At 38.9% G+C, this 27,254-nt stretch overlaps 1 protein-coding gene across 1 annotated transcript; it reads left to right on the top strand.

Annotated features, from left to right (window-relative positions):
• Window positions 1–229: 229 nt before the first annotated feature.
• On the top strand, window positions 230–26,407 carry LOC128648303 (fatty acid-binding protein, liver-like). The gene is made up of 4 exons (XM_053700921.1): window positions 230–480; window positions 4,277–4,449; window positions 23,772–23,864; window positions 26,244–26,407. The coding sequence occupies exons 1-4, from the start codon at window positions 414–416 to the stop codon at window positions 26,292–26,294; spliced, it is 384 nt and encodes a 127-aa protein (XP_053556896.1). The 5' UTR covers window positions 230–413; the 3' UTR covers window positions 26,295–26,407.
• Window positions 26,408–27,254: the final 847 nt, after the last annotated feature.

The following is a 27,254-nucleotide window of genomic DNA, read 5'->3' as shown; positions in this document are numbered from 1 at the left end:
AATTTAAAAAATCCATTTTAAAATGATTTATACATAGATTTAAAAGCCACTGATCAGTGTTTTTTTTATTAGGACGAGACTGTTTCATATTTATTTAAGTTGTTACCAAATTCTGCATTATTCTTTATGCAATTTCACTTTTGCAGTGATACAAATGTAAGCTTCAACTGAAATAACTCCTAACCCTTTGCTTAAGTTCACATCTAAATTTGGATGTTGCCCAGATGATTATTCCACTCACTACTGAGAGTACAGTTGGCGTTGCCTGCGGAAAATGTTAATGATTAACAGATGTGTAAAATTAGAAATTATTTCACTGGTGACCAGATTGAGCAATAAGAAAAAACAGAAGAAGTTGATGTTTGGGTATCTGTATCTAATTCTCTAGCTGCAAACACTGAAAACCTTCAACAATGGCAATGACCGGAAAGTATGAGCTGGTATCACATGAGAACTATGAACCTTTTATGAAATTCTTTGGTAAGTTCTGCTATAGCTTTAAGATGATTACATCTCTTATTTTTTATTGTACCTGTGCAAAGCATCAGCAAATCTGAGTTTTAGTACTTCAGAACAACAAACATAAAATGTAAGATTTTCTTATAGTTCTGAGATCCAAAATATGACTTTATAAACAAAATATACTTATGGGGAAACCATTATTTATTTATTTTCTGAAATGTATTTGCTCCCTAGATCTATAATTTTCCATTAAAGTGTCACAGCTTTTTGTTCTGTGACAAATAACATTTTACTTAAATTATTGCTATGTCTGCAAATATAAATTATTTCATTATAGGTTTTCTGCTTTATAAATAGATTTTAAATTAAAATGTCTTACTAACTAATAACTATATTTTAACACTATCATCCCTGATAATATATATATTTAAACCCTGACAAAGAGGTTAACCAAATATCTAGACCCCCCCTCGGAAGTAGCAACATTGTACCCCTTCTTTGAGAAGGATATAGTAATTGAGCTTATTTGGAGCGGCATACCTATGTAGCCAAGATCGCCTCTACTTGCCCTACTTAAAGGACCACTAAATACAGGTAGCCCTCAGTTTACGCCGGGGTTATGTTCCAGAAGGAATGGTTGTAAATCAAAACTGTTGTAAATTGAAACCCAGTTTATAATGTAAGTCAATGGGAAGTAAGGGAGTTAGGTTCCAGGCCCCTCTCAAAATTGTCATAAGTAACACCTAATACATTATTTTTAAAGCTGTGAAATGAAGACTTTAAATGCTAAACAGCATTATAAACCTAATAAAATAATCACACAACACAGAATATATAATTAAACTAAGTTAAATAAACAAAAACATTTGCTAAACAGCATTATAAACCTAATAAAATAATCACACAACACAGACTTCACTTGCATTTTTCTGCAAACAGTTCTTTCTATGCATTCCAATCTGGACTGATTTATAGACAGGAAGATCTTGTTCCTTTGAAATCTGCTCGATAGCTCAGGTCTGGTTAAACTGATTAATTTCAGCTTGCTTGGCTTTGCTGCAACACAAGCGGACAGCTCCACCTACTGGCTATTTTAATAAATGCACTGCTCTCAATGCTTTTCAATAGCAGTCACATGACTGGAAAAAAGGTTGTTATTCTGAAACGGTGTAAATTGAACCGTTGTAAAACGAGGGCCACCTGTACAACAGAATTACATAATTAGCAAGTACAAAATAAAATGACAATACAATAATTAAATCCCCCCCATTTGCCAGCACCCTGTATAAAGTGGCATCCATCAGCCAATCAGAGACTAGTATACATATACCCTGTAAACTTTTGCACCCGTTCAATCATTTTAAAAAGATAGTTAATCCCTTTATTACCCATTCCCAAGTTTTGCATAACCAACACTTTTTACCTCTGTGATTACCTTCTATGTAAGTCTCTGCAAACAACCTACTTATCTCAGGGATATTTATTTATTATCGATTGACTTGCATTTTAGCCAATCAGTGCTGTGTCCTGCACAATTCTACAAGATAGAGCACAACGTTATCTATATGGCACACATATATTTGCAGTCTCTTGTTGGGAAAAGCTAATATCTCTATCAGCAATCAGCATTTTTTTTTAATTTGAAATATCCTTGGTGCACAAAAATTTAGATTCAGATAGAACATGCACATTTAAACAACTTTAAAATTTAATTTTTCTTTCTAATTTACTTTATTCTTGTAGTATACTTTGTTGAAAAGCATATCTAATGTAGGCTCAGGAGCAACAATGCACTACTGGGAGCTAGCTGCTGATTGGTGGCTGCATACATACATTTCTTGCCATTGTCTCACCAGATGTGCAGTGCTGCTCCTTCAACAAAGGATACTAAAATAATGAAGCAAATTTGATAAAAGAAGTAGATTTCAGTCTTCAAATAGATTACAATATCAACAGTCTGACTGTTATTAGAACATATTATCACCTTGTTTGCTGCATTAGTTTTTCAATGGTCAATTTCCCACCACGTTCCTTATTTGGAGTAGCTAAGGAAGGACTAGCAATAAACATAACTTACCCAAATAGACTATATAGAAGCATGAGAGACATGGAGGATAAATATCATGGAACTAGCAGCTCCGAGGGTATGAACATTACTAAGATACATTGCATAATGATTTGTTAGAGCAAACCCCTTACATTATACTAAAGTATCCGAACAGCTCCCTGTGGGGTAAGTCTCAACAAGCTACTTTTTTAATAATATTTTTATTTAGGATTAAATTCATAATGACACAAAGCTAATATAAGCTACCTTTTCAAAGGAACCCTGGTCTATTATACAAAACAAGTGAACCTTATACATTTTTGAATCTGTACCTATCATTGGTAACAAAGAGGGTTCCTATAATACAACCCCATGAATGAACTTAAACACATATAAATCAATCAATCATAACCTCAGTAAGGGCGTGCCATTTGAAACAAATATTTGCAGAAGAGAACAATTAATAAGAATGCCTATGGACTGTAAAATAATATTAGTCATCACAATGAGTGCAATATTTAGACTCCATATTCATTATATAGTGTTATTCTTTATGTATATAGTGTTATTCTTTATATATATAGTGTTATTCTTTATATATATATATATATAGTGTTATTCTTTATATATATATATATAGTGTTATTCTTTATGTATATAGTGTTATTCTTTATATATATATATAGTGTTATTCTTTATGTATAAAGTGTTATTCTTTATATATATATATATATAGTGTTATTCTTTATATATATATATAGTGTTATTCTTTATATATATATATATATATACATATATATATATAGTGTTATTCTTTATGTATATAGTGTTATTCTTTATGTATATAGTGTTATTCTTTATATATATATATATAGTGTTATTCTTTATGTATATAGTGTTATTCTTTATATATATATTTATATATATAGTGTTATTCTTTATGTATATAGTGTTATTCTTTATGTATATAGTGTTATTCTTTATATATATATATATATAGTGTTATTCTTTATGTATATAGTGTTATTCTTTATATATATATATATATATATATATATATATAGTGTTATTCTTTATGTATATAGTGTTATTCTTTATATATATAGTGTTATTCTTTATATATATATATATATATAGTGTTATTCTTTATATATATATATATATATATATATATATAGTGTTATTCTTTATGTACATAGTGTTATTCTTTATGTATATAGTGTTATTCTTTATATATATAGTGTTATTCTTTATGTATATAGTGTTATTCTTTATGTATATAGTTTTATTCTTTATATATATATAGTGGTATTCTTTATGTATATAGTGGTATTCTTTATGTATATAGTGTTATTCTTTATATATATATATATATATATATATATATATATATATATATAGTGTTATTCTTTATGTATATAGTGTTATTCTTTATGTATATAGTGTTATTCTTTATATATATAGTGTTATTCTTTATGTATATAGTGTTATTCTTTATATATATAGTGTTATTCTTTATGTATATAGTGTTATTCTTTATATATATATATATATAGTGTTATTCTTTATATATATAGTGTTATTCTTTATGTAGGAAACACTGAATATTGGGACGGAGGGGACCATACAGTAGGGCAGGGCATAATGGGGCTGGGCTGAGGAGCCCCACAAATTTGTCTTGCCCAGGGCCCAGCATATGCTAATGGTAGCCCTAATTTATTATTGCATTCCCAGTCATAAAATTATTATTTGTTGTTGTTCTTTTAGGTCTTTCCGATGAATTGATCCAGAAAATCAAGGTTTCGAAGAATGTTTACGAGATTGTGCAGAATGGCAAACACTTCAAGTTAACAGCCACCACAGGGGACCATGTTCAACATAACGAATTTACAATTGGTGAGGAGGCTGAGATACAGATCCTAACAGGGGAGAAGTTTAAGGTGAGATAATCCTTTGCTTTATCTGGTTTTATTAAAATACATCAGCATAAAATGTTGAATTAACATACAATTAACCCCTTAAGGACAAGGCCATTTTTCAGTTTCTTTCCCTTAAGGACGTGGGCCTCGATCCGGCGACGCCGAATTTTGAGTGGGTTTGGTATCCTACATACGACGTAACCTAGAAGTTACGCTCGTATATTTCTGCCTTCGGCCATAGTTTTTTTGGCCCATAGACAGGTATACCAAACCCGCGCAGTTTGGTATCCAATATACAGCATAAGGACTTACGTGGCGAAAATGGAGAAATCTTACTCCATTTTCACCTCGCCAAAAATTGCAGCCGTAGTAAGCCTTACGCTGTGTATTGGAGCCCCTTAACTCCCTAAACTAGCTGCAAAATAAAACCTAACACCTAACGCATGCGCAATGTCTATCTACCTGTCAACTGTGAACTGTTAAATAAAACCTAACACCTAACGCATGCGCAATGTCTATCTACCTGTCAACCGCAATCCCCCGCCGCAATCCCTAATAAAGTATTTAACCCCTAAACTGCTGCTTCCGGACCCCGCCGCCACCTACATTAAAAGTATAACCCCCTAATGTGATCCCCCTACACCGTCGCCAGCTACATTACATACCCCCTAATGTGAGCTCCTACCCCGCCGCCAGCTATATTAAATTACCCCCTAATGTGAGCCCCTTACACCGCCGCCACCTATATTAAATGTATTAACCCTTAATTTAATCCCCCTACACCGCTGCCAGCTATATTAAATGTATTAACCCCAATCTAATCCCCCTACACCGCCGCCAGCTATATTAAATGTATTAACCCCTAATCTAATCCCCCTACACCGCCGCCAGCTATATTAAATACATTAACCCTTAATCTAATCCCCCTACACCGCCGCCAGCTATATTAAATGTATTAACCCCTAATTTAATCCCCCTACACCGCCGCCAGCTATATTAAATGTATTAACCCCTAATCTAATCCCCCTACACTGCCACCAGCTATATTAAATGTATTAACCCCTAATCTAATCCCCCTACACCGCCGCCAGCTATATTAAATGTATTAACCCCTAATCTAATCCCGATACACCGCTGCCAGTTATATTAAATACATTAACCCCTAATCTAATCCCCCTACACCGCCGCCAGCTATATTAAATGTATTAACCCCTAATTTAATCCCCCTACACCGCCTACAGCTATATTAAATACATTAACCCCTAATCTAATCCCCCTAAAGTAATTACCCCTATTACCAGCCCTTAAAAGGGCCTTTTGCTTGACATTGCCCCAAAGTAACAGCTCTATTGCCAGCCCTTAAAAGGGCTTTTTGCAGGGCATTTCCCCAAAGAAATCAGCTCTTTTACCAGCCCTTAAAAGGGCTTTTTGCAGGGCATTGTCACAAAGAAATCAGCTCTTTTGCATCTAATCTAAATCCCCCTACACAGCCGCCACCTATAATAAATGTATGAACTCCTAATCTAATCCCCCTACATGCGCAATGTCTATCTACCTGTCAACTGCGATCCCCCGCCGCAATCCCTAATAAAGTATTTAACCACTAAACTGCCGCTCCCGGACCCCGCCGCCACCTACATTAAAAGTATAACCCCTTAATGTGATCCCCCTACAATGTCACCACCTATAATAAATGTATGAACCCCTAATCAAATCCCCCTAAACGGCGCCACCTATAATAAATGTATGAACCCCTAATCTAATCCCCCTACACCGCCGCCACCTATAATAAATGTATTAACCCCTAATCTAATCCCCCTACACCGCCGCCAGCTATATTAACTATATTAACCATAATTATATTAGGGTTAATATAGTTATTATATTATATATATTAACAATATTAACCCTAATTATATTAGGGTTAATATAGTTAATATCTTTATTATATTATATATATTAAGTATAATAACCCTATCTAACTCTAACATCCCTAACTAAATTCTTATTAAAATAAATCTAATTAATATTAATATTATTAATTAAAATATTCCTATTTAAATCTAAATACTTACCTATAAAATAAACCCTAAGATAGCTACAATATAATTAATAATTACATTGTAGCTATTTTAGGGGTTATATTTATTTTACAGGTAATTTGGTATTTATTTTAACTAGGTACAATAGCTATTAAATAGTTAATAACTATTTAATAGCTACCTAGTTAAAATAATTACCAATTTACCTGTAAAATAAATCCTAACCTAAGTTACAAATACACCTACACTATCAATAAATTAAATAAACTACAAATATCTAAACTAAAATACAATTAAACTAAACTAAATTGCAAAAACAAACAAACACTAAATTACAAAAAATAAAAAAAGATTACAAGATTTTTAAGCTAATTACACCTATTCTAAGCCCCCTAATAAAATAATAAAGCCCCCCAAAATAAAAAAAAATTCCCCACCCTATTCTAAATTTAAAAATTTAACAGTAGTGATGTCGCAAATAGTTCTACGGTGAAAAGTTCCCGCCGAACATAGCTTGTTCGCGTTCGCCGCGGCGGGCGAACATATGCGATGTTTGATCCGCCCCATATTCGTCATCATTGAGTAATACTTTGACCCTGTACCTCACAGTCAGCAGACACATTACAGCCAATCAGCAGCAGACCCTCCCTCCCAGACCCTCCTACCTCCTGGACAGCATCCATTTTAAATTCATTCGGAAGCTGCATTCTTAGTGAGAGGAGGGACAGTGTAGCTGCTGCTGATTTAATAGGGAAATCGATAGCTAGGCTAGTGTATTCAGTGTCCTCTACAGTCCTTAAGGACTCATCTGATCTCTGCTGTAAGGACAGCACCCCAAAAAGCCCTTTTTAGGGCTAGAACATCAGTCTGCTTTTTTTTTTTCCTGTGTAATCTAATTGCAGTTGCCTGCCTGCCAGAGTGTGTGTCAGGCTCACAGCGTATACTGTGCCCACTTGCCCAGTGCCACCACTCATATATGGTGTAACAGTAGTGTACATTTAAAAAAAACAACACTTTTTTGACTGTGAATTAATAGCAGTCAGTTTCCTTCACACGTGTGTGTTTCAGTGCCTGCCTGCCAGGGCACAGTGTCACCCCAGTGCAACTCATATCTGGTGTAACAGTAGTGTACATTAAAAAAAAAAAACTTTTTTGACTGTGAAATAATAGCAGTCAGTTTCCTTTACACGTGTGCGTTTCAGTGCCTGCCTGCCAGGGCACAGTGTCACCCCAGTGCAACTCATATTTGGTGTAACAGTAGTGTACATTTAAAAAAAAAACAACACTTTTTTGATTGTGACATAATAGCAGTCATTTTCCTTCACACGTGTGCGTTTCAGTGCCTGCCAGGGCACAGTGGGGGGTAGTTATCAAGCCGTCAACCTCAAATACGCTGCAATTTCGCAGCGTATTTGTGGCGAGGCTGATTCGCCTTTGTTATCAAAGGCTTCAGACTGGCAAAAGTAGAATTTTGTGACGTAAACTTCGATCCGCCGGACTCCGTCCGACAAAGATCGATTCTTACGTCACTCCAGATGTACCGCACACAAGTACGGCACAATCTCACTACTTTTGCTAGTTATAAAAAAACTAGCAGGTACTCTCAGCACTTTTACGGCCCAGCGTACCTGGTTTTCAAACCTCCACCCTGGAGGCGGCGGATCCCATAGGAATCAATGGGAGTGTGACCATAGTGAAAGTACAAGTTCGCTGCTGCCAGACATCCCATTGATTTCTATGGGAGCTGTCTACACCTAACACCCTAACATGTACCCCGAGTCTAAACACCACTAATCTGCCCCCCTACACCGCTGCAATTAAATAAAGTTATTACCCCCTAAACCGCCGCTCCCGGAGCCCACCGCAAGCTACTCTATACCTATTAACCCCTAAACCGCCGCTCCCTGACCCTGCCGCAACTATAATAAGTGTATTAACCCCTAAACCGCTGCTCCCGGAGCCCACCGCAAGCTACTCTATACCTATTAACCCCTAAACCGCCGCTCCCTGACCCTGCCGCAACCTATATTAAATTTATTAACCCCTATCCTGCCCCCCCTACACCGTCGCCACCTATAATAAATTTATTAACCCCTATCCTGACCGCCACTACACTGCCGCCACTGTAATAAAATTATTAACCCCTAAACCTAAGTCTAACACTAACCCTAACACCCCCCTAACTTAAATATTAATTAAATAAATCTAAATAATATTTCTATTATTAACTAAGTTAATCCTATTTAAAACTAAATACTTACCTATAAAATAAACCCTAATATCGCTACAATATAAATAATAATTATATTGTAGCTATCTTAGGATTTATTTTTATTTTACAGGCACCTTTCAATTTATTTTAACTAGGTACAATAGCTATTAAATAGTTATTAACTATTTAATAGCTACCTAGCTAAAATAAAGAGAAATTTACCTGTAAAATAAAAACTAACCTAAGATACAAATACACCTAACACTACACTACACTTAAATAAATTATTCCTATTTAAAACTAAATACTTACCTGTAAAATAAACCCTAAGATAGCTACAATATAATTAATAATTACATTGTAGCTATCTTAGGATTTATATTTATTTTACAGGTAACTTTGTATTTATTTTAGCTAGTTAGAATAGTTATTAAATAGTTATTAACTATTTAATAACTACCTAGCTAAAAGAAATACAAAATTACCTGTAAAATAAATCCTAACCTAAGTTACAATTAAACCTAACACTACACTATCATTAAATAAATTAAATAAACTACCTACAAATAACTACAATTAAATACAATTACATAAACTAACTAAAGTACAAAAAATAAAAAAACCTAAGTTACAAAAAATAAAAAAAATAAGTTACAAACATTTAAAAAAATATTACAACAATTTTAAGCTACTTACACCTAATCTAAGCCCCCTAATAAAATAACAAACCCCCCCAAAATAAAAAAAATGCCCTACCCTATTCTACATTAAAAAAAATCAAAGCTCTTTTACCTTACTAGCCCTTAAAAGGGCCTTTTGTGGGGGCATGCCCCAAAGAGTTTTGCTCTTTTGCCTGTAAAAGAAAAATACAACCCCCCCAACATTAAAACCCACCACCCACATACCCCTAATCTAACCCAAACCCCCCTTAAAATAACCTAACACTAATCCCCTGAAGATCATCCTACCTTTAGTTGTCTTCACTCAGCCGAGCCACCGATGGAACTGAAGAGGACATCCGGACCGGCAGAAGTGATAATCCAAGGGGCGCTGAAGAAATCTTCCATCCGATGAAGTGATCCTCCAAGCGGCGCTGAAGAAATCTTCCATCCGGGCGAGGTCATCTTCCAAGAGGCGCTGAAGAAGTCTTCTATCCGGGCGAGGTCATCTTCGAAGCCGGGTCTTGAATCTTCATCCCGCCGACGCGGAACATCCTTCTTTCCCGACGGACTACCGACGAATGAAGGCTCCTTTAAGGGACGTCATCCAAGATGGCGTCCCTTCAATTTCCGATTGGCTGATAGGATTCTATCAGCCAATCGGAATTAAGGTAGGAAAAATCTGATTGGCTGATGGAATCAGCCAATCAGATTCAAGTTCAATCCGATTGGCTGATCCAATCAGCCAATCAGATTGAGCTCGCATTCTATTGGCTGATCGGAACAGCCAATAGAATGTGAACTTAATCTGATTGGCTGATTGGATCAGCCAATCGGATTGAACTTGAATCTGATTGGCTGATTCCATCAGCCAATCAGATTTTTCCTACCTTAATTCCGATTGGCTGATAGATTCCTATCAGCCAATCGGAATTGAAGGGACGCCATCTTGGATGACGTCCCTTAAAGGAGCCTTCATTCGTCGGTAGTCCGTCGGGAAAGAAGGATGTTCCGCGTCGGCGGGATGAAGATTCAAGACCCGGCTTCGAAGATGACCTCGTCCGGATGGAAGATTTCTTCAGCGCCGCTTGGAGGATCACTTCATCGGATGGAAGATTTCTTCAGCGCTCCTTGGATTATCACTTCTGCCGGTCCGGATGTCCACTTCAGTTCCATCAGTGGCTCGGCTGAGTAAAGACAACTAAAGGTAGGATGATCTTCAGGGGATTAGTGTTAGGTTATTTTAAGTGGGGGTTTGGGTTAGATTAGGGGTATGTGGGTGGTGGGTTTTAATGCTGGGGGGGGGGTTGTATTTTTCTTTTACAGGAAAAAGAGCTGAACTCTTTGGGGCATGCCCCCACAAAAGGCCCTTTTAAGGGCTGGTAAGGTAAAAGAGCTTTGAACTTTTTTAATGTAGAATAGAGTAGGGCATTTTTTTATTTTGGGGGGGGTTTTGTTATTTTATTAGGGGGCTTAGATTAGGTGTAAGTAGCTTAAAATTGTTGTAATTTTTTTAAAATGTTTGTAACTTATTTTTTTTATTTTTTGTAACTTAGCTTTTTTATTTTTTGTACTTTAGTTAGTTTATGTAATTGTATTTAATTGTAGTTATTTGTAGGTAGTTTATTTAATTTATTTAATGATAGTGTAGTGTTAGGTTTAATTGTAACTTAGGTTAGGATTTATTTTACAGGTAATTTTGTATTTCTTTTAGCTAGGTAGTTATTAAATAGTTAATATCTATTTAATAACTATTCTAACTAGCTAAAATAAATACAAAGTTACCTGTAAAATAAATATAAATCCTAAAACAGCTACAATGTAATTATTAATTATATTGTAGCTATCTTAGGGTTTATTTTACAGGTAAGTATTTAGTTTTAAATAGGAATAATTTATTTAAGTGTAGTGTAGTGTTAGGTGTAATTGTAACAGGTTAGTTTTTATTTTACAGGTAAATTTCTCTTTATTTTAGCTAGGTAAGCTATTAAATAGTTAATAACTATTTAATAGCTATTGTACCTAGTTAAAATAAATTGAAAGGTGCCTGTAAAATAAAAATAAATCCTAAGATAGCTACAATATAATTATTATTTATATTGTAGCTATATTAGGGTTTATTTTAAAGGTAAGTATTTAGTTTTAAAAAGGATTAATTTAGTTAATAAAAGAAATATTATTTAGATTTATTTAATTAATATTTAAGTTAGGAGGGTGTTAGGGTTAGTGTTAGACTTAGGTTTAGGGGTTAATAATTTTATTACAGTGGTGGCGGTGTAGTGGGGGGCAGGATAGGGGTTAATAAATTTATTATAGGTGGCGACGGTGTAGGGGGGGCAGGATAGGGGTTAATAAATTTAATATAGGTTGCGGCGGGTTCAGGGAGCGGCGGTTTAGGGGTTAAACTATTTATTTATTTGCGGCGAGGTGCGGGATCAGCAGGATAGGGGTTAATAACTTTATTATAGAGGGCGGCGGTATAGGGGGGGCAGGATAGGGGTTACTAGGTATAATGTAGGTGGCAGCGGTGTCCGGGAGCGGCGGTTTAGGGGTTAATACATTTATAAGACTTGCGGCGGGGTCTAGGAGTGGCGGTTTAGGGGTTAATACATTTATAAGACTTGCGGCATTTATAAGACTTGCGGCGGGGTCTAGGAGCGGCGGTTTAGGGGTTAGTAACTTTATTTAGTTGCGGGGGGCTCCGGGGGCGCCGGTATAGGGGGTAGAACAGTGTAGTTTAGTGTGAGTGCTTAGTGACAGGCTAGCAAGAAAGCTGTCAAACAGCCGAAGAGCAGCGAGATCGGATGAGTGATAACGCTCACAGTCCACTGCTCATCGCCCCGCGGCTTTTTGACAGCTTTTTTTGATAACTTAGGCGTATTTTTTCAGGTCCGCGGCGGCGAAGATAGGCGAGCTTAGGCGGGCATATTGGGCCGGCGAAGGCAGGAAAGTTGACACGTTGATAACTACCCCCCAGTGTCACCCCAGTGCAACTCATATCTGGTGTAACAGTAGTGTACATTTAAAAAAAAAACACTTTTTTGACTGTGAAATAATAGCAGTCAGTTTCCTTCACACGTGTGCGTTTCAGTGCCTGCCTGCCAGGGCACAGTGTCATCCTATTGCAACTCATATCTGGTGTAACAGTATTGTACATTTAAAAAAAACAACACTTTTTTGACTGTTAAATAATAGCAGTCAGTTTCCTTCACACGTGTGCGTTTCAGTGCCTGCCTGCCAGGGCACAGTGTCACCCCAGTGCAACTCATATCTGGTGTAACAGTAGTGTACATTTAAAAAAAACAACACTTTTTTGACTGTGTTAAATAATAGCAGTCAGTTTCCTTCACACGTGTGCGTTTCAGTGCCTGCCTGCCAGGGCACAGTGTCACCCCAGTGCAACTCATATCTGGTGTAACAGTAGTGTACATTTAAAAAAAAAACAACACTTTTTTGACTGTGAAATAATAGCAGTCAGTTTCCTTCACACATGTGCGTTTCGGTGCCTGCCTGCAAGGGCACAGTGTCACCCCAGTGCAACTCATATCTGGTGTAACAGTAGTGTACATTTAAAAAAAAAAACACTTTTTTCACTGTGAAATAATAGCAGTCAGTTTCCTTCACACGTGTGCGTTTCAGTACCTGCCTGCCAGGGCACAGTGTCACCCCATTGCAACTCATATCTGGTGTAACAGTATTGTACATTTAAAAAAAAAACACTTTTTTGACTGTGAAATAATAGCAGTCAGTTTCCTTCACACGTGTGCGTTTCAGTGCCTGCCTGCCAGGGCACAGTGTCACCCCAGTGCAACTCATATCTGGTGTAACAGTAGTGTACATTTAAAAAAAAAACACTTTTTTGACTGTCTTAAATAATAGCAGTCAGTTTCCTTCACACGTGTGCGTTTCAGTACCTGCCTGCCAGGGCACAGTGTCACCCCAGTGCAACTCATATCTGGTGTAACAGTAGTGTACATTTAAAAAAAAACAACACTTTTTTGACTGTGAAATAATAGCAGTCAGTTACCTTCACACGTGTGCGTTTCAGTGCCTGACTGCCAGGGCACAGTGTCACCCCAGTGCAACTCATATCTGGTGTAACAGTAGTGTATATTTAAAAACAAAAAACACTTTTTTGACTGTGAATTAATAGCAGTCAGTTTCCTTCACACGTGTTCGTTTCAGTGCCTGCCTGCCAGGGCACAGTGTCACCCCCGTGCAACTCATATCTGGTGTAACAGTAGTGTACATTTTTTAAAAAAAACTTCTTTGACTGTGAAATAATAGCAGTCAGTTTCCTTCACACGTGTGCGTTTCAGTGCCTGCCTGCCAGGGCACAGTGTCACCCCAGTGCAACTCATATCTGGTGTAACAGTAGTGTACATTTAAAAAATAAAAACTTTTTTGACTGTGAAATAATAGCAGTCAGTTTCCTTCACACGTGTACGTCTCAGTGTCTGTCTGCCAGGGCACAGTGTCACCCCAGTGCAACTCATATCTAGTGTAACAGTAGTGTACATTTAAAAAAAACAACACTTTTTTGACTGTGAAATAATAGCAGTCAGTTTCCTTCACATGTGTGCGTTTCAGTGCCTGCCTGCCAGGGCACAGTGTCACCCCAGTGCAACTCATATCTGGTGTAACAGTAGTGTACATTTAAAAAAAAGAACACTTTTTTGACTGTGAAATAATAGCAGTCAGTTTCCTTCACACGTGTGCGTTTCAGTGCCTGCCTGCCAGGGCACAGTGTCACCCCAGTGCAACTCATATCTGGTGTAACAGTAGTGTACATTTAAAAAAATAAAAACTTTTTTGACTGTGAAATAATAGCAGTCAGTTTCCTTCACACGTGTACGTTTCAGTGCCTGCCTGCCAGGGCACAGTGTCACCCCAGTGCAACTCATATCTAGTGTAACAGTAGTGTACATTTAAAAAAAACAACACTTTTTTGACTGTGAAATAATAGCAGTCAGTTTCCTTCACATGTGTGTGTTTCAGTGCCTGCCTGCCAGAGCACAGTGTCACCCCAGTGCTACTCATATCTGGTGTAACAGTAGTGTACATTTACAAAAAAAATACAATTTTGATTGTAATAGATTGAATAGCAGTTAGTTGTCTGCAAGCGTGTGTGTCAGGCCTACAGCGTCTACTCTGCCAATTTCTGCCAGTGCAGAGTGCCACTCATATCTGTTGTCACAGTAGCTTGCACGCATAGTACCACTAATCGAAAAAAAAATGACAGGCAGAGGCAGGCCACCCCGCAGGGGCCGTCGTGGTCGTGGTGCTGTGATTGCTTTTGGCCCTAGAATAATGCCCAGTGTTCAGAAGCCACGTACCCCAAACTTGAACAGTTCTGAGGACATAGTTGACTGGCTAACACAGGACACCCAATCTTCTACAGCTTCCGCTCGGAACCTCGACGCACCATCCTCCTCCATCTTAGCTTCGGGCACCTCTCAAGTTACCACTCGCCCGCCTGCCACCACCACCAACACTAGCACCACAGCCGCTTCACTTGATCTGTCAGAGGAGTTATTTACACATCAGTTGGAAGAAATGAGTGATAGTGATGCGCAACCATTATTGCCAGAGGATGTAGATAACAGGGATATGTCTCAGTCAGGCAGCATTACACACATGGACGTACGGTGTGATGATGATGATGTTCTACCCGCTGCTGCTTCCTTTGCTGAGTTGTCAGATACAAGTGAAGCGGTTGATGATGACGATGCGTCCGTGGATGTCACGTGGGTGCCCGCTAGAAGAGAAGAAGAAGAGGGGGAAAGTTCAGATGGGGAGACAGAGAGGAGGAGGAGGAGACGAGTTGGAAGCAGGGGGAGGTCATCACAAGGAGCTAGTGGCACAGTCAGACAGCATGCATCGGCACCCGGGGTCAGCCAGACAGCACGCCAATCAACGCATGCTGTTGCCACCACCAGAATGCCGTCATTGCAGAGCTCAGCAGTGTGGCATTTTTTTTTGTGTGTCTGCCTCTGACAACAGCGATGCCATTTGCAACCTGTGCCAAAAGAAACTGAGTCGTGGGAAGTCCAACACCCACCTAGGTACAACTGCTTTGCGATGGCACATGATCGCACATCACAAATGCCTATGGGATCAACACATGAGTAGAAGCAGCACACAAACTCAAAGCCGCCATCCTCCTCCTGGTCCAGCATCTTCAACCACGTCAACCACTGCTGTCCTCCACTCCATGTCTTGCCTTGAGCAGTTCCTGCTCATCTGCCCACAGTCAGGTGTCTGTCAAGGACATGTTTGAGCGTAAGAAGCCAACCATCCGCCACTCCATGTCTTGCCTTGAGCAGTTCCTGCTCATCTGCCCACAGTCAGGTGTCTGTCAAGGACATGTTTGAGCGTAAGAAGCCAATGTCACAAAGTCACCCCCTTGCCCGGCATCTGACAGCTGGCTTGTCTGAACTCTTAGCCCGCCAGCTTTTACCATACAAGCTGGTGGAGTCTGAGGCGTTCAAAAAATTTGTAGCTATTGGGAAACCGCACTGGAAGGTACCCGGCCAAAATTTCTTTGCACAAAAGGCAATCCCCAACCTGTACTCGATGGTGCAAAAGGAAGTAATGGCATGTCTGCCACACAGTGTTGGGGCAAGGGTCCATCTGACCACTGATACCTGGTCTACAAAGCATGGTCAGGGCAGGTATATCACCTACACTGTGCATTGGGTAAACCTGCTGACGGCTGCCAAGCATGGAATGCGTGGCTCTGCAGAGGAGTTGGTGACAACGACATGACTTGCAGGCAGGCCTGCTGCCACCTCCTCTACTCCTCCTACTCCATCCTCTTCCATAACCTCCTCGACTGAGTCCTCTTCTGCTGCTGCGTCTTGCTCCACATCAATGGCACCCCCCCCCAGCACCCCAGGTACTATTCCACATCCCGGATACGGCAGTGTCACGCCGTCTTGGGGTTGACTTGCCTGAAAGCAGAGAGTCACACCGGACCAGCACTCCTGTCCGCCGTGAACGCACAGGTGGATCAGTGGCTGACTCCGCACCAACTGGAGATCGGCAAAGTTGTTTGTGACAATGGAAGAAATTTGGTGGCGGCATTGAATTTGGGCAAGTTGACACATGTGCCGTGCATGGCACATGTGTGTAATCTGATCGTACAATGCTTTGTGCATAAGTACCCAGGCTTACAGGACGTCCTGAAGCAGGCCAGTAAGGTGTGTGGCCATTTCAGGCGTTCCTACATGGCCATGGCGCACTTTTAAGATATCCAGCGGCGAAACAACATGCCAGTGAGGCGCTTGATTTGCGACAGCCCGACACGTTGGAATTCAACACTCCTAATGTTCGACCGCCTGCTCCAACAAGAAAAAGCCGTTAACGACTATCTGTATGACCGGGGTGCTAGGACAGCCTCTGCGGAGCTGGGAATTTTTTTGCCACGTTACTGGACGCTCATGCGCAATGCCTGTAGGCTCATCCGTCCTTTTGAGGAGGTGACAAACCTAGTCAGTTGCACCGAAGGCACCATCAGTGACATCATACCATTTGTTTTCTTCCTGGAGCGTGCCCTACGAAGAGTGCTGGATCTGGCCGTAGATGAGCATGAAGAGGAAGAGGAAGAGTTGTGGTCACCATCACCACCAGAAACAGCCTTATCAGCATCACTTGCTGGACCTGCGGCAACGCTGGAAGAGGATTGTGAGGAAGAGGAGTCAGAGGAGGAATGTGGCTTTGAGGAGGAGGAGGAAGACCAACCACAACAGGCATCCCAGGGTGCTCATTGTCACCTATCTGGTACCCGTGGTGTTGTACGTGGCTGGGGGGAAGAACATACCTTCAGTGAGATCACTGAGGACGAGGAACGGGACATGAGTAGCTCAGCATCCAACCTTGTGCAAATGGGGTCTTTCATGCTGTTGTGCCTGTTGATGGACCCTCATATAAAAAGGCTGAAGGAGAACGACCTGTACTGGGTGTCCACACTACTAGACCCCCGGTATAAGCATAAAGTGCCTGAAATGTTACCGAATTACCACAAGTCGGAAAGGATGCAGCAGTTCCAAAATAAATTAAAAAGTATGCTTTACACAGCATATAAGGGTGATGTCACAGCACAACGGGAATCTTACAGGGGAAGAGGTGAAAGTAATCCTCCTCCCACCACCATGCCGGCAAGGACAGGACGCTTTACAGATGTGTTGTTGATGGAGGACATGCAGAGCTTTTTAAGTCCTACACATCGCCACAGCCCTTCGGGGTCCACCCTCAGAGAACGACTCGACCGACAGGTAGCAGACTTAACTGCAGATATCGACACTCTGAGGAGCAATGAATCCCTTGACTACTGGGTGTGCAGGCTTGACCTGTGGTCTGAGCTATCCCAATTTGCGATAGAACTTCTGGCCTGCCCTGCTCCAAGTGTCCTGTCAGAAAGGACCTTCAGTGCAGCAGGAGGTATTGTCACTGAGAAGAGAAGTCGCCTAGGTCAAAAAAGTCTAGATTACCTCACCTTTATTAAGATGAATGAGGTATGGATCCTGAAGGGACTGACAGTGGGTGATACATTTGACTAAAAAAGGCCTGATGAGATGAGCTGCCTTGAGCTAAAAATGGTCCACACGCTGCTGTATTTTATCTCTGAATGCCGGATGACTTGTGTGACTTATCCGCCACCAACTAGGGTTCAAGCCGCAATGTTTTAGGGCACTTTCTGCCTGGGAAACAAACATCAATTTTTCTGGCTGCTGCTACAGCAGCGGCTGCAACAACACCTAGTTTTTCAGGCATGTGTACATGCCTAATTTTTCTGGCCTCTGGTTCTGCACTGTGGCTTCAAAAACCAAACCAAAAAAATGCACATAACAGGGATTAAACTGATAGGAATAGTACTACTTAACACACCACTCCTATCTGGTGGCACATTAGATTGCACGCGCAGTGCCCCAAATTTGAAGTAGGAGGTCTGACCAAGCATCTTTTTCCATCTCCCGGTTCCTAAAATCGATGCCATATACACGTCCCCTGATAGGGGACGTAACAGGGCTTAAACTGATAAGAATAGAACTACTTAACACACCACTCCTATCTGGTGGCACATTAGATTGCACGCGCAGTGCCCCAAATTTGAAGTAGGAGGACCGACCAAGCATCTTTTTCCATCTCCCGGTTCCTAAAATCGATGCCATATACACGTCCCCTGATAGGGGACGTAACAGGGATTAAACTGATAAGAATAGAACTACTTAACACACCACTCCTATCTGGTGGCACATTAGATTGCACGTACAGTGTCCCAAATTTGAAGTAGGAGGACCGACCAAGCATCTTTTTCCATCTCCGGGTTCCTAAAATTGATGCCATATACACGTCCCCTTATAGGGGACGTAACAGGGATTAAACTGATAAGTAGTACTATTCTTAACACACCACTCCTATCTGGTGGCACATTAGATTGCACGTACAGTGTCCCAAATTTGAAGTAGGACGACTGACCAAGCATCTTTTTCCATCTCCCGGTTCCTAAAATTGATGCCATATACACGTCCCCTGATAGGGGACGTAACAGGGATTAAACTGATAGGAATAGTACTACTTAACACACCTTATAATAACGCAGAGAGAGGCAACGCAGAGAGAGGAGTCTGAAGAAGAGGAGTCAGAGGAGGAAGGTGGCTTTGAGGAGGTGGAAGACCAAACACAGCAGGCGTCCAGGGGGCTTTTTTCACCTTTCGGGGACCCTTGGTGTTGTACGTGGCTGGGTGGAGGAAGAGACCTTCAATGACATCAGTGAGGACAAGGAACGGGACATGGCTAGCTTGGTATCCAGTCAGTGAAAAGTGGGGAATGCTTGGTTGGGTGTGTACGGAGTGTGCTATTTCATATGCAAAAATAAATCACAATTGCACCGCCAGCTTGATAGAGCAAACAAAGTTCACAAACTTGCTATGTCAGCGGGTCACCCCAATCTCCCCCGACTATAGCCAAATTCAAATGAATATGTCATGTGTATATGAATATGAAACTCTCCAATGCAGTCAAGTAATATCACTTTTGATTATATTGCAAAGAAACTCACCACAGTCCTGTTTAGGTTGATCTTTCTCTTGTATCCAAGTGGTGTTGTTGATATTCTTGTGGTGCTGGTGAGTATCCAAGCTGGGAATAGTTAAACCTCCGCAATAAGGGAATTGAATGGTGTTTGAACTCGCTGTGTGTGCTCACAATGGCCAAACAATTCAAGTCTCACAAACAAAAGACAGTTTGGAGCACCAAAAAGCGAGTGAAAAACAAAAATTTTTTTTATTTTATTTATAACAATAGGGTTACATAACCCCAGGGTAAGAGTGTAAAAAACAATATGATGAAAAACAGAGAACAAATAGGCTGACCGGTTTCGGCGTGTGCCTTAATCCTAGCCTGCTTAAAAGTATTAGTAAGATTCACAGCTTAAAAACCCACCTCTGTGTTTCAATTGGGTGTGAGAAATTCACACCTCTCTCATGGTTAACCAATGTTAAACTTCCTAATTTATCAGACACCTGTGTTACCTACTGACTTCACTAGTGTTATTAGGTGTGGCGAAGTCTGTGCAGCCCTCTTAAAGTTTTAACTGTAAACTTTCCTTTGCCTACACACAAACCGCACAAAAGTGCCCATCGTCACATCTAGATTACTGCTGAAATAAATTGTTGTTGCTTTTAATTAGAAACGTAGCTTATATAAGCTAAATTTGTTTTTATCTTTTCCCATTTTTATACCAACATATCTCCATGTATGTAATGCTGTCTAATATCTTACGTTTCTTGAACGTTACAGCATATAAAAATAAAAAAAAAAAGGAAAAGTTAAAGTTGTGGGACCTGAGACTGCCTGGGTCTGATAATACCCACTAGCCCTTTGTGTACACACTTTCATAGCAAGAAAGGGGGATGTGATTGCAACTGTTCGAGGATGCGTGTGTAATTGTTTACATGTGTGACGTATGAATCACACCTCCAGTTCCGCCCTATAGGCTTGCATGCCCCATCACTTCCACAGCCCTATTCCGCCTTCCACTTTAATAATATGTGTGGAGGGGGTGATAAATTAGGAAGTTTAACATTGGTTAACCATGAGAGAGGTGTGAATTTCTCACACCCAATTGAAACACAGAGGTGGGTTTTTAAGCTGTGAATCTTACTAATACTTTTAAGCAGGCTAGGATTAAGGCACACGCCGAAACCGGTCAGCCTATTTGTTCTCTGTTTTTCATCATATTGTTTTTTACACTCTTACCCTGGGGTTATGTAACCCTATTGTTATAAATAAAATAAAAAAAATTTTTGTTTTTCACTCGCTTTTTGGTGCTCCAAACTGTCTTTTGTTAGCTTGGTATCCAACCTTGTGCAAATGGGGAGTTTGCGGTTGTGCAAATGGACTGTTTGCGGTTGTTTGCGGGTGCGTTAAACAGGGAGTTTGGTCTGTCACTGTGAAGTGGGCGTAATTCTTACACTACCTGATCAATACAACATCATACCTGATGTTTTAAAGCATGTTATTGCAAACAATTTAGGAATGTTAGGTGATTTATGCCCTTTATGGATTAAAACCAGACTCTGCATCAACTATGTAATTTTCCATGGGAGTTTTGCCATGGATCCCCCTCCAGCATGCCACAGTCCAGGTGTTAGTCCCCTTGAAACAACTTTTCCATCACTATAGGGGCCAGAAAGAGTCCCTGTGGGTTTTAAAATTCGTCTGCCTATTGAAGTCTATGGCGGTTCGCCCGGTTCGCCCGTTTGCGAACAGTTGCGGAAGTTCCCGTTCGCCATTCGCGAACGCAAAATTTTATGTTCGCGACATCACTATTTAACAGCTCTATTACCTTACCAGTCCTTAAAAGGGCCTTTTGCCTATAAAAAAAAACACAATACCACCCCCCAACATTACAACCCACCACCCACATACCCGTATTCTAAACTCATCCAAACCCCCCTTAAAAAACCTAACACTACCCCCCTGAAGATCTCCCTACCTTGTCTTCACCCAGCCGGGCAGAACTCTTCATCCGATGCGGGCGATGTCTTCAATCAAGCGGCAGAGAAGAAGTCTTCCATCCGGGCGATGTCTTCAATCAAGCGGCAAAGAAGAGGTCCTCCATCGGGGCAAAGTTTTCTTCTAAGCGGCATCTTCAATCTTCTTTCTTCGCTCCTCCGACGCCGAACATCCATCCGGCACAACGACTTCCCGATGAATGAGGTTCCTTTAAATTATGTCATCCAAGATGGCGTCCGTCAAATTCCGATTGGCTGATAGGATTCTATCAGCCAATCGGAATTAAGGTAGAAAAATCTGATTGGCTAATTGAATCAGCCAATCAGATTCAAGTTCAATCCGATTGATTGCCTCCCAAAAATGTTTATTTTTTATTTTTTTTTAATGTAATTTACATTTTTCTGTAGTGTAGCTGCCCCCCTCAATACTCCCTCCCTCTCCCCCTCCCAGATCCTTTTGATCATTAATTCCCCCCCCCTCCATCTCCCTCTCTCCCACTCTGAACTCTCCCATTCATTGGTGGCAGTGGTTGTTGCGCAACCGCGCGCATGCGCTCCCTGCAGGCCCCCCACACGCTTCCGGCGTGCACATTGCACATTCAGGAACCGGATGCCGGGTAGTGATGGGCCACCCACCCGCCTCCCTGCAGCTGCTCCCACCCACCAACGATCGGCTCCATCGCTTGGGAAAAAGGGTATTGCAGTGATGCCTCAATATCGAGGTATCACGGCAATACCTTGAAAGCATCTGGAAGCGATCAGGATCGCTTCCAGACGCTTTAAACCTTAATGTCGTACAGGGTACGTCTCTGGTCTTTAAAGACCAGTTTGTGTGTGACATACCCTGTACGACATGCTTCATTAAGGGGTTAATATATTGGCTACTCCAAAAAAGGCAAATGGTTGGTGGAATTTGGCTTTTGAAAAACAATTGCAGCAAACAAGATGTTGATTTGTTTAAAGAATGTTTAGACTTTGCTGATTTATTATTTTATATTAATACAACATCAGTGTATTATAATGATAAGATATTTAGTGTTCCTTTAAATAGACAATTTCTGGAATAAATCTTTTGATATGTATTAGTTAAAAGGAATGTAGAAATTGCAGGTGCTTTCTTTCTAGAATAGAAATATAAATATTATATTTACTTTTACCGTAGGTGTAATTATGAAAATTCATTTTGAGTTAAATTGTGTTGTCCTGTGAGGAGGTGTTTTTAAATGAAAAATTTAAATCATCCCCAGCTAACATTACACCAAAAATTCTATTGTATCCTTAAAGGGATATGAAACCGTTTTTTTTTTTTTCCTTTTATGATTCAGATAGAGCATGCAATTTTAAGCAACTTTATTTAGTCCTATTATATTTTTTTCTATGTTCTCTTGGTATCTTTATTTGAAAAGAAAGCATTTATGCTTAGGAGCCGGATCATTTTTGGTTCAGACCATGGGTAGCGATTGGTAGCTACATTTAGCCACCATTCAGCACGCACTACCCAGGTGATGAACCAAAAATGAGCCGGCTCCTAAGCTTACATTCCTGCTTTTCAAATAAAGATACCAAAAGAGCAAAGACATTTTGATAAAAGGAGTAAATTAGAAAATTGCTTAAAATTTAATGCTCTAGCTGAATCATGAAAGAAAAAAATTAGATTTAATTTCCCTTTTAAGGGCCATAACAGTCAAAAAATGACATTATCTTATTCGCTAGAGAATAGAATTATAAGACTATCGATCTTGCAAAAGGGGTTAAGCCCGCGGTAAAGAAAAAGGAACAGCCGCACTTATAAGGCACTAAGGAGAAGGGCTGATAAAAACAAAAATTTATTGGAACAGTTTAAAATAAGGTATGTGGCAGGCAAACATCCTGACTAGTTTCGTGCTCACAGGAGCACGAAACTATTAGAAATAATACTGCTCAGGACCCGCAGAGCATTGTTGGCCCCTAGCAGAAACCTTAGTCACGTGACTGCTGATTGGAACAAATTAGTGCATGTCATTTTTTTCACTATTATTGCCCTTTACAAAATAAATCACATGCTTGTAATTCTGATGTTTATCTATCAGCATTCTTAAAATCTTTAATTAAATGGTAATTTTTCCGAATCAAAAATCAAAATATAAATTTATATTATTAAAAGTAGTGTTACTATTTAAAGATATTCTTTTTGATACAAACAGTGGTCATTACTGTTAATGAGTAATTAATATGTGTGTCTTAGTTCCTTTTTATCTTTAATTGGATGGAGAAAAGTCAAACTGATTATACTTTTCTGTTTGTTACTTTTGAAATTTTATTTAATTCTATTTTTATGAAAACGCTAGTCAAAAAAATGATGTTCCATAAAGCGACTAACTTTTGATACACGTAACATTAATAATAATTTCTTCTGTTTCACATCCTGCAGACTGTTGCCCAACTTGAAGGTGATAATAAATTGATCTTAAATCTCAAGGGAATCAAAACTATTATTGAAGTATCTGGAGACACTCTAACTAATGTAAGCTTTAAATGTTTTTTATGTGTAACATTAACTGAGATTATATTTAAATATATTTGTAGTTATTTATATCACAATATTTCACCAATTTTATCAACATAAATTTGGGGTATTTACAGCCCTATTAACTCCTTTGCTACTAAGCCTTTTTCACACCACTGTGCTAAGCCGATTTTTAGCTTTTTTGCTGCTTAAAGGGATAGTAAAGACAAAATTAAAGGAACATGAAACCTCAAAATAATATTTAATGATTCAGATAGAGAATACAATTTTAAACAACTTTCCAATTTACTTCTATTATTTAATTTGCTTCCTTCTCTTGTTATCATTTGCTGAAAGGTTTATCTAGGCAAGTTCATGAGCAGCAGAGAAACTAGGTTCTGGCTGTTGATTGGTGGCTGCATATATATATTGAATGTGATTGGCTCACCCATGTGTTCAGTTAGAAACTAGTAGTGCATTGCTGCTCCTTCAATAAATGATACCAAGAGAATGAAACAGATTAGATAATATAAGTAAATTAGAAAGTTGTTTAAAATTGTATTCTCTATCTGAATCATGAAAGAAACATTTTAGGTTTCATGTACCTTTAAACGCAGAATTCAGAGAAAGCAAGTCATTTTAAGACACTTAAAGGGACATGAAACTCAAAAGTTTTCTTTCATGATTTAGACAGAGCATACAATTTAAAAAAAAAAACTTTACAATTTACTTATTTAATTTGCTTTCCTTCTCTTGTTATCCTGTGCTGAAAGGTTTATCTAGGCAAGCTCAGGAGCAGCAGATAACCTAGGTTCTAGCTGTTGATTGGTGGCTGCATTTGGCTTACCCATGCATTGCTGCTCCTTCAACAAATGATACCAAGAGAATGAAGCAAATTAGATAATAGAAGTGAATTAGAAAGCTGATTTAAATTGTATTCTCTATCTGAATCATGAAAAAAAAAAAGTTGGATTTCATGTCCCTTTAAATCAACTTCTTTTTTTAAATGTGCTTCGTTCTCTTGGTATCACAATATGCACATATTTTACACTAGTGCCAGCTAGATGTTGATTGGTGCCTGGGCCTAAGCGAATTTTAAAGTGTCTTAAAATAAAATGCTCTATCTTAATAGTGCAAGTTTCATTTTGACTTTCCTATCTCTTACAATTAACAAGACTTGTTTCTCGATTACTGTTTTGTTAATTTGTTACTCTCCGTGCCCTATGATCCAAAGTTATCCACTTTAAAAAGATGATCTATGAAGTCTCATTAGTACCGTGAGATGCCTCAAAGAATTTTAGAAAGGATAATTTTACCTTGTGAGCCGTTTCTGTCACTATGCAGGGTTCTGGATACGAACCAGAGACTCATAATACTTAAAAAAATAGTCCTCAAATATTTTGAATAGTTTCTCTCCATGCCAGTGAGTGTTTGATCATAAGGGCATGTGTGCAAACAGTTTCAATTATGTACTCAAAGTCTTAGCCAAAGGTATTTTTTCTGGTTGACGAAAGATATACTGATGTATTTTATAACCTATTCATTTACATTTTAGGGGTCATAGAAAAAAATGCCTTGAGATTTTTATATATAATATTTAGTCATGCATAATGAAACGTCTTCACAATATATTTCCGTGATTTATTTTGCCACATTTTCATGTAATTTTGCTCTGAAAATTGAGCAATTTCTAATACTTATAACTTGGAATGCACCTTCTGATGTCTCAAGGCTAACTCTGCTACATATCTGGCCCTAATTGGCTTTATCAAATAACAACTACAAAACAACTCACTTTATACTAACATTATGACAGCGACTAGCCTTGTTGTCTGTGAGCTAAAGCCCTGATTGGCTCCTCCAAGTAAGTCAAATGATGGATAGAGTGTGGCTAATTAAAAAGAACTGCAGTAAAAGTGATGTTAATTGCTTTAAAAAAAAAAAAAAAAAGACTGATACGTTATTCTAAAGCAACAAAACAGAAATGTCTAGTAATTACAAGGTGTTTACTGTCCCTTTTACAATACATTTCACTGACCCAACAAACATATATTTAACTTAACATAAAAGTCAAATTCAAAGTGCACAGTAGCTCATTTTAATTTGTAGCAGTTTTTCTTTTATTTGCACAAATTTACTTTACAAATTAGTTTTTTTATGTCCTCTACAGAAGAGATTACATAGGGGAAACCCACGTTACAACTTAGTAGCACTAATTACTTTATAGAAACTCAGGAGCATAGGAAAGTCTACAATTACCAGGAAAAGGGGACAAAATAAATAATAAAAATAAATTGCTAGGTTTTTTTACTACACATAATCAAACATTTGATATTACAATGTCCCTTTAACTGATCATTTTGCAAACTATTGTAATATTTGTATCTTTGTTTGTAGGTTATGACGATGGGAGACATCACCTGCAAGAGAATCCTCAAGAGAATTTGAGAGAAGCTTAATATTATTTTACTTTTACTATAAAATAATAATAATAATAAAAATGTATTTCTTTCTGAGCGCTTTAATGTAATAAAATATCAGTTTTTGGTAAATAAATATAACACAGTGTTCAGCATTTGAGAAAAAAAAACAATCCAGAGATACTTTACAGCAGCAGTAATCAATTAAACAGGTAAAAGGAGTAAGTTTTACTCAATATGAACAATACATTAGGGGCCAGATTACAAGTGGAGCGCTAAATATCACTTTCATGAAAGAAATAATTGTGCTCCACTGTGTAATACCAGCGCACACTAATGTGCACTGGTATTACAAGTAAACAGCAAAGCGAATGCAAGCTTGCATTCCTTTTGCTGCGAAGCATTGCGCTCACGAGAGCGCACTTCCATATGCTCCAATGAGTGCCTTGTTCTGATGCCATCAGAGACGAAGGGGGTAAGTCACGCAGGGATTGCAGCATTTGTAAATATATATGTACAGTGGGGAAAAAAAGTATTTAGTCAGCCACCAATTGTGAAAGTTCTCCCACTTAAGAGGATGAGAGAGGCCTGTAATTTTCATCAAAGGTATACCTCAACTATGAGAGACAAAATGTGGAAACAAATACAGACAATCACATTGTCTGATTTGGAAAGAATTTATTTGCAAATTATGGTGGAAAATAAGTATTTAGTCAATATCAAAAGTTCATCTCAATACTTTGTTATATTTCCTTTGTTGGCAATGATAGAGGTCAAACGTTTTCTGTAAGTCTTCTCAAGGTTGTCACACACTGTTGCTGGTATGTTGGCCCATTCCTGCATGCAGATCTCCTCTAGAGCAGTGATGTTTTGGGGCTGTAACACAGACTTTCAATTCCCTCCAAAGGTTTTCTATTGGGTTGAGATCTGGAGACTGTCTAGGCCACTCCAGGACCTTGAGATGCTTCTTACAAAGCCACTCCTTCAT

The sequence above is a fragment of the Bombina bombina genome, chromosome 2, assembly GCF_027579735.1.
Source record: "Bombina bombina isolate aBomBom1 chromosome 2, aBomBom1.pri, whole genome shotgun sequence".
Taxonomy (NCBI): Eukaryota; Metazoa; Chordata; class Amphibia; order Anura; family Bombinatoridae; genus Bombina; species Bombina bombina.
This window is presented reverse-complemented; position numbering and strand designations above follow the sequence as displayed.

Excerpts from the sequence above, each read along its gene's own strand:
- LOC128648303 (XM_053700921.1), top strand. The coding sequence starts at position 414 with ATGGCAATGACCGGAAAGTATGAGCTGGTATCACATGAGAACTATGAA. Across the intron at positions 481-4,276 it reads ACCTTTTATGAAATTCTTTG|GTCTTTCCGATGAATTGATC; the intron begins GTAAGTTCTGCT and ends TTGTTCTTTTAG. Across the intron at positions 4,450-23,771 it reads TAACAGGGGAGAAGTTTAAG|ACTGTTGCCCAACTTGAAGG; the intron begins GTGAGATAATCC and ends CACATCCTGCAG.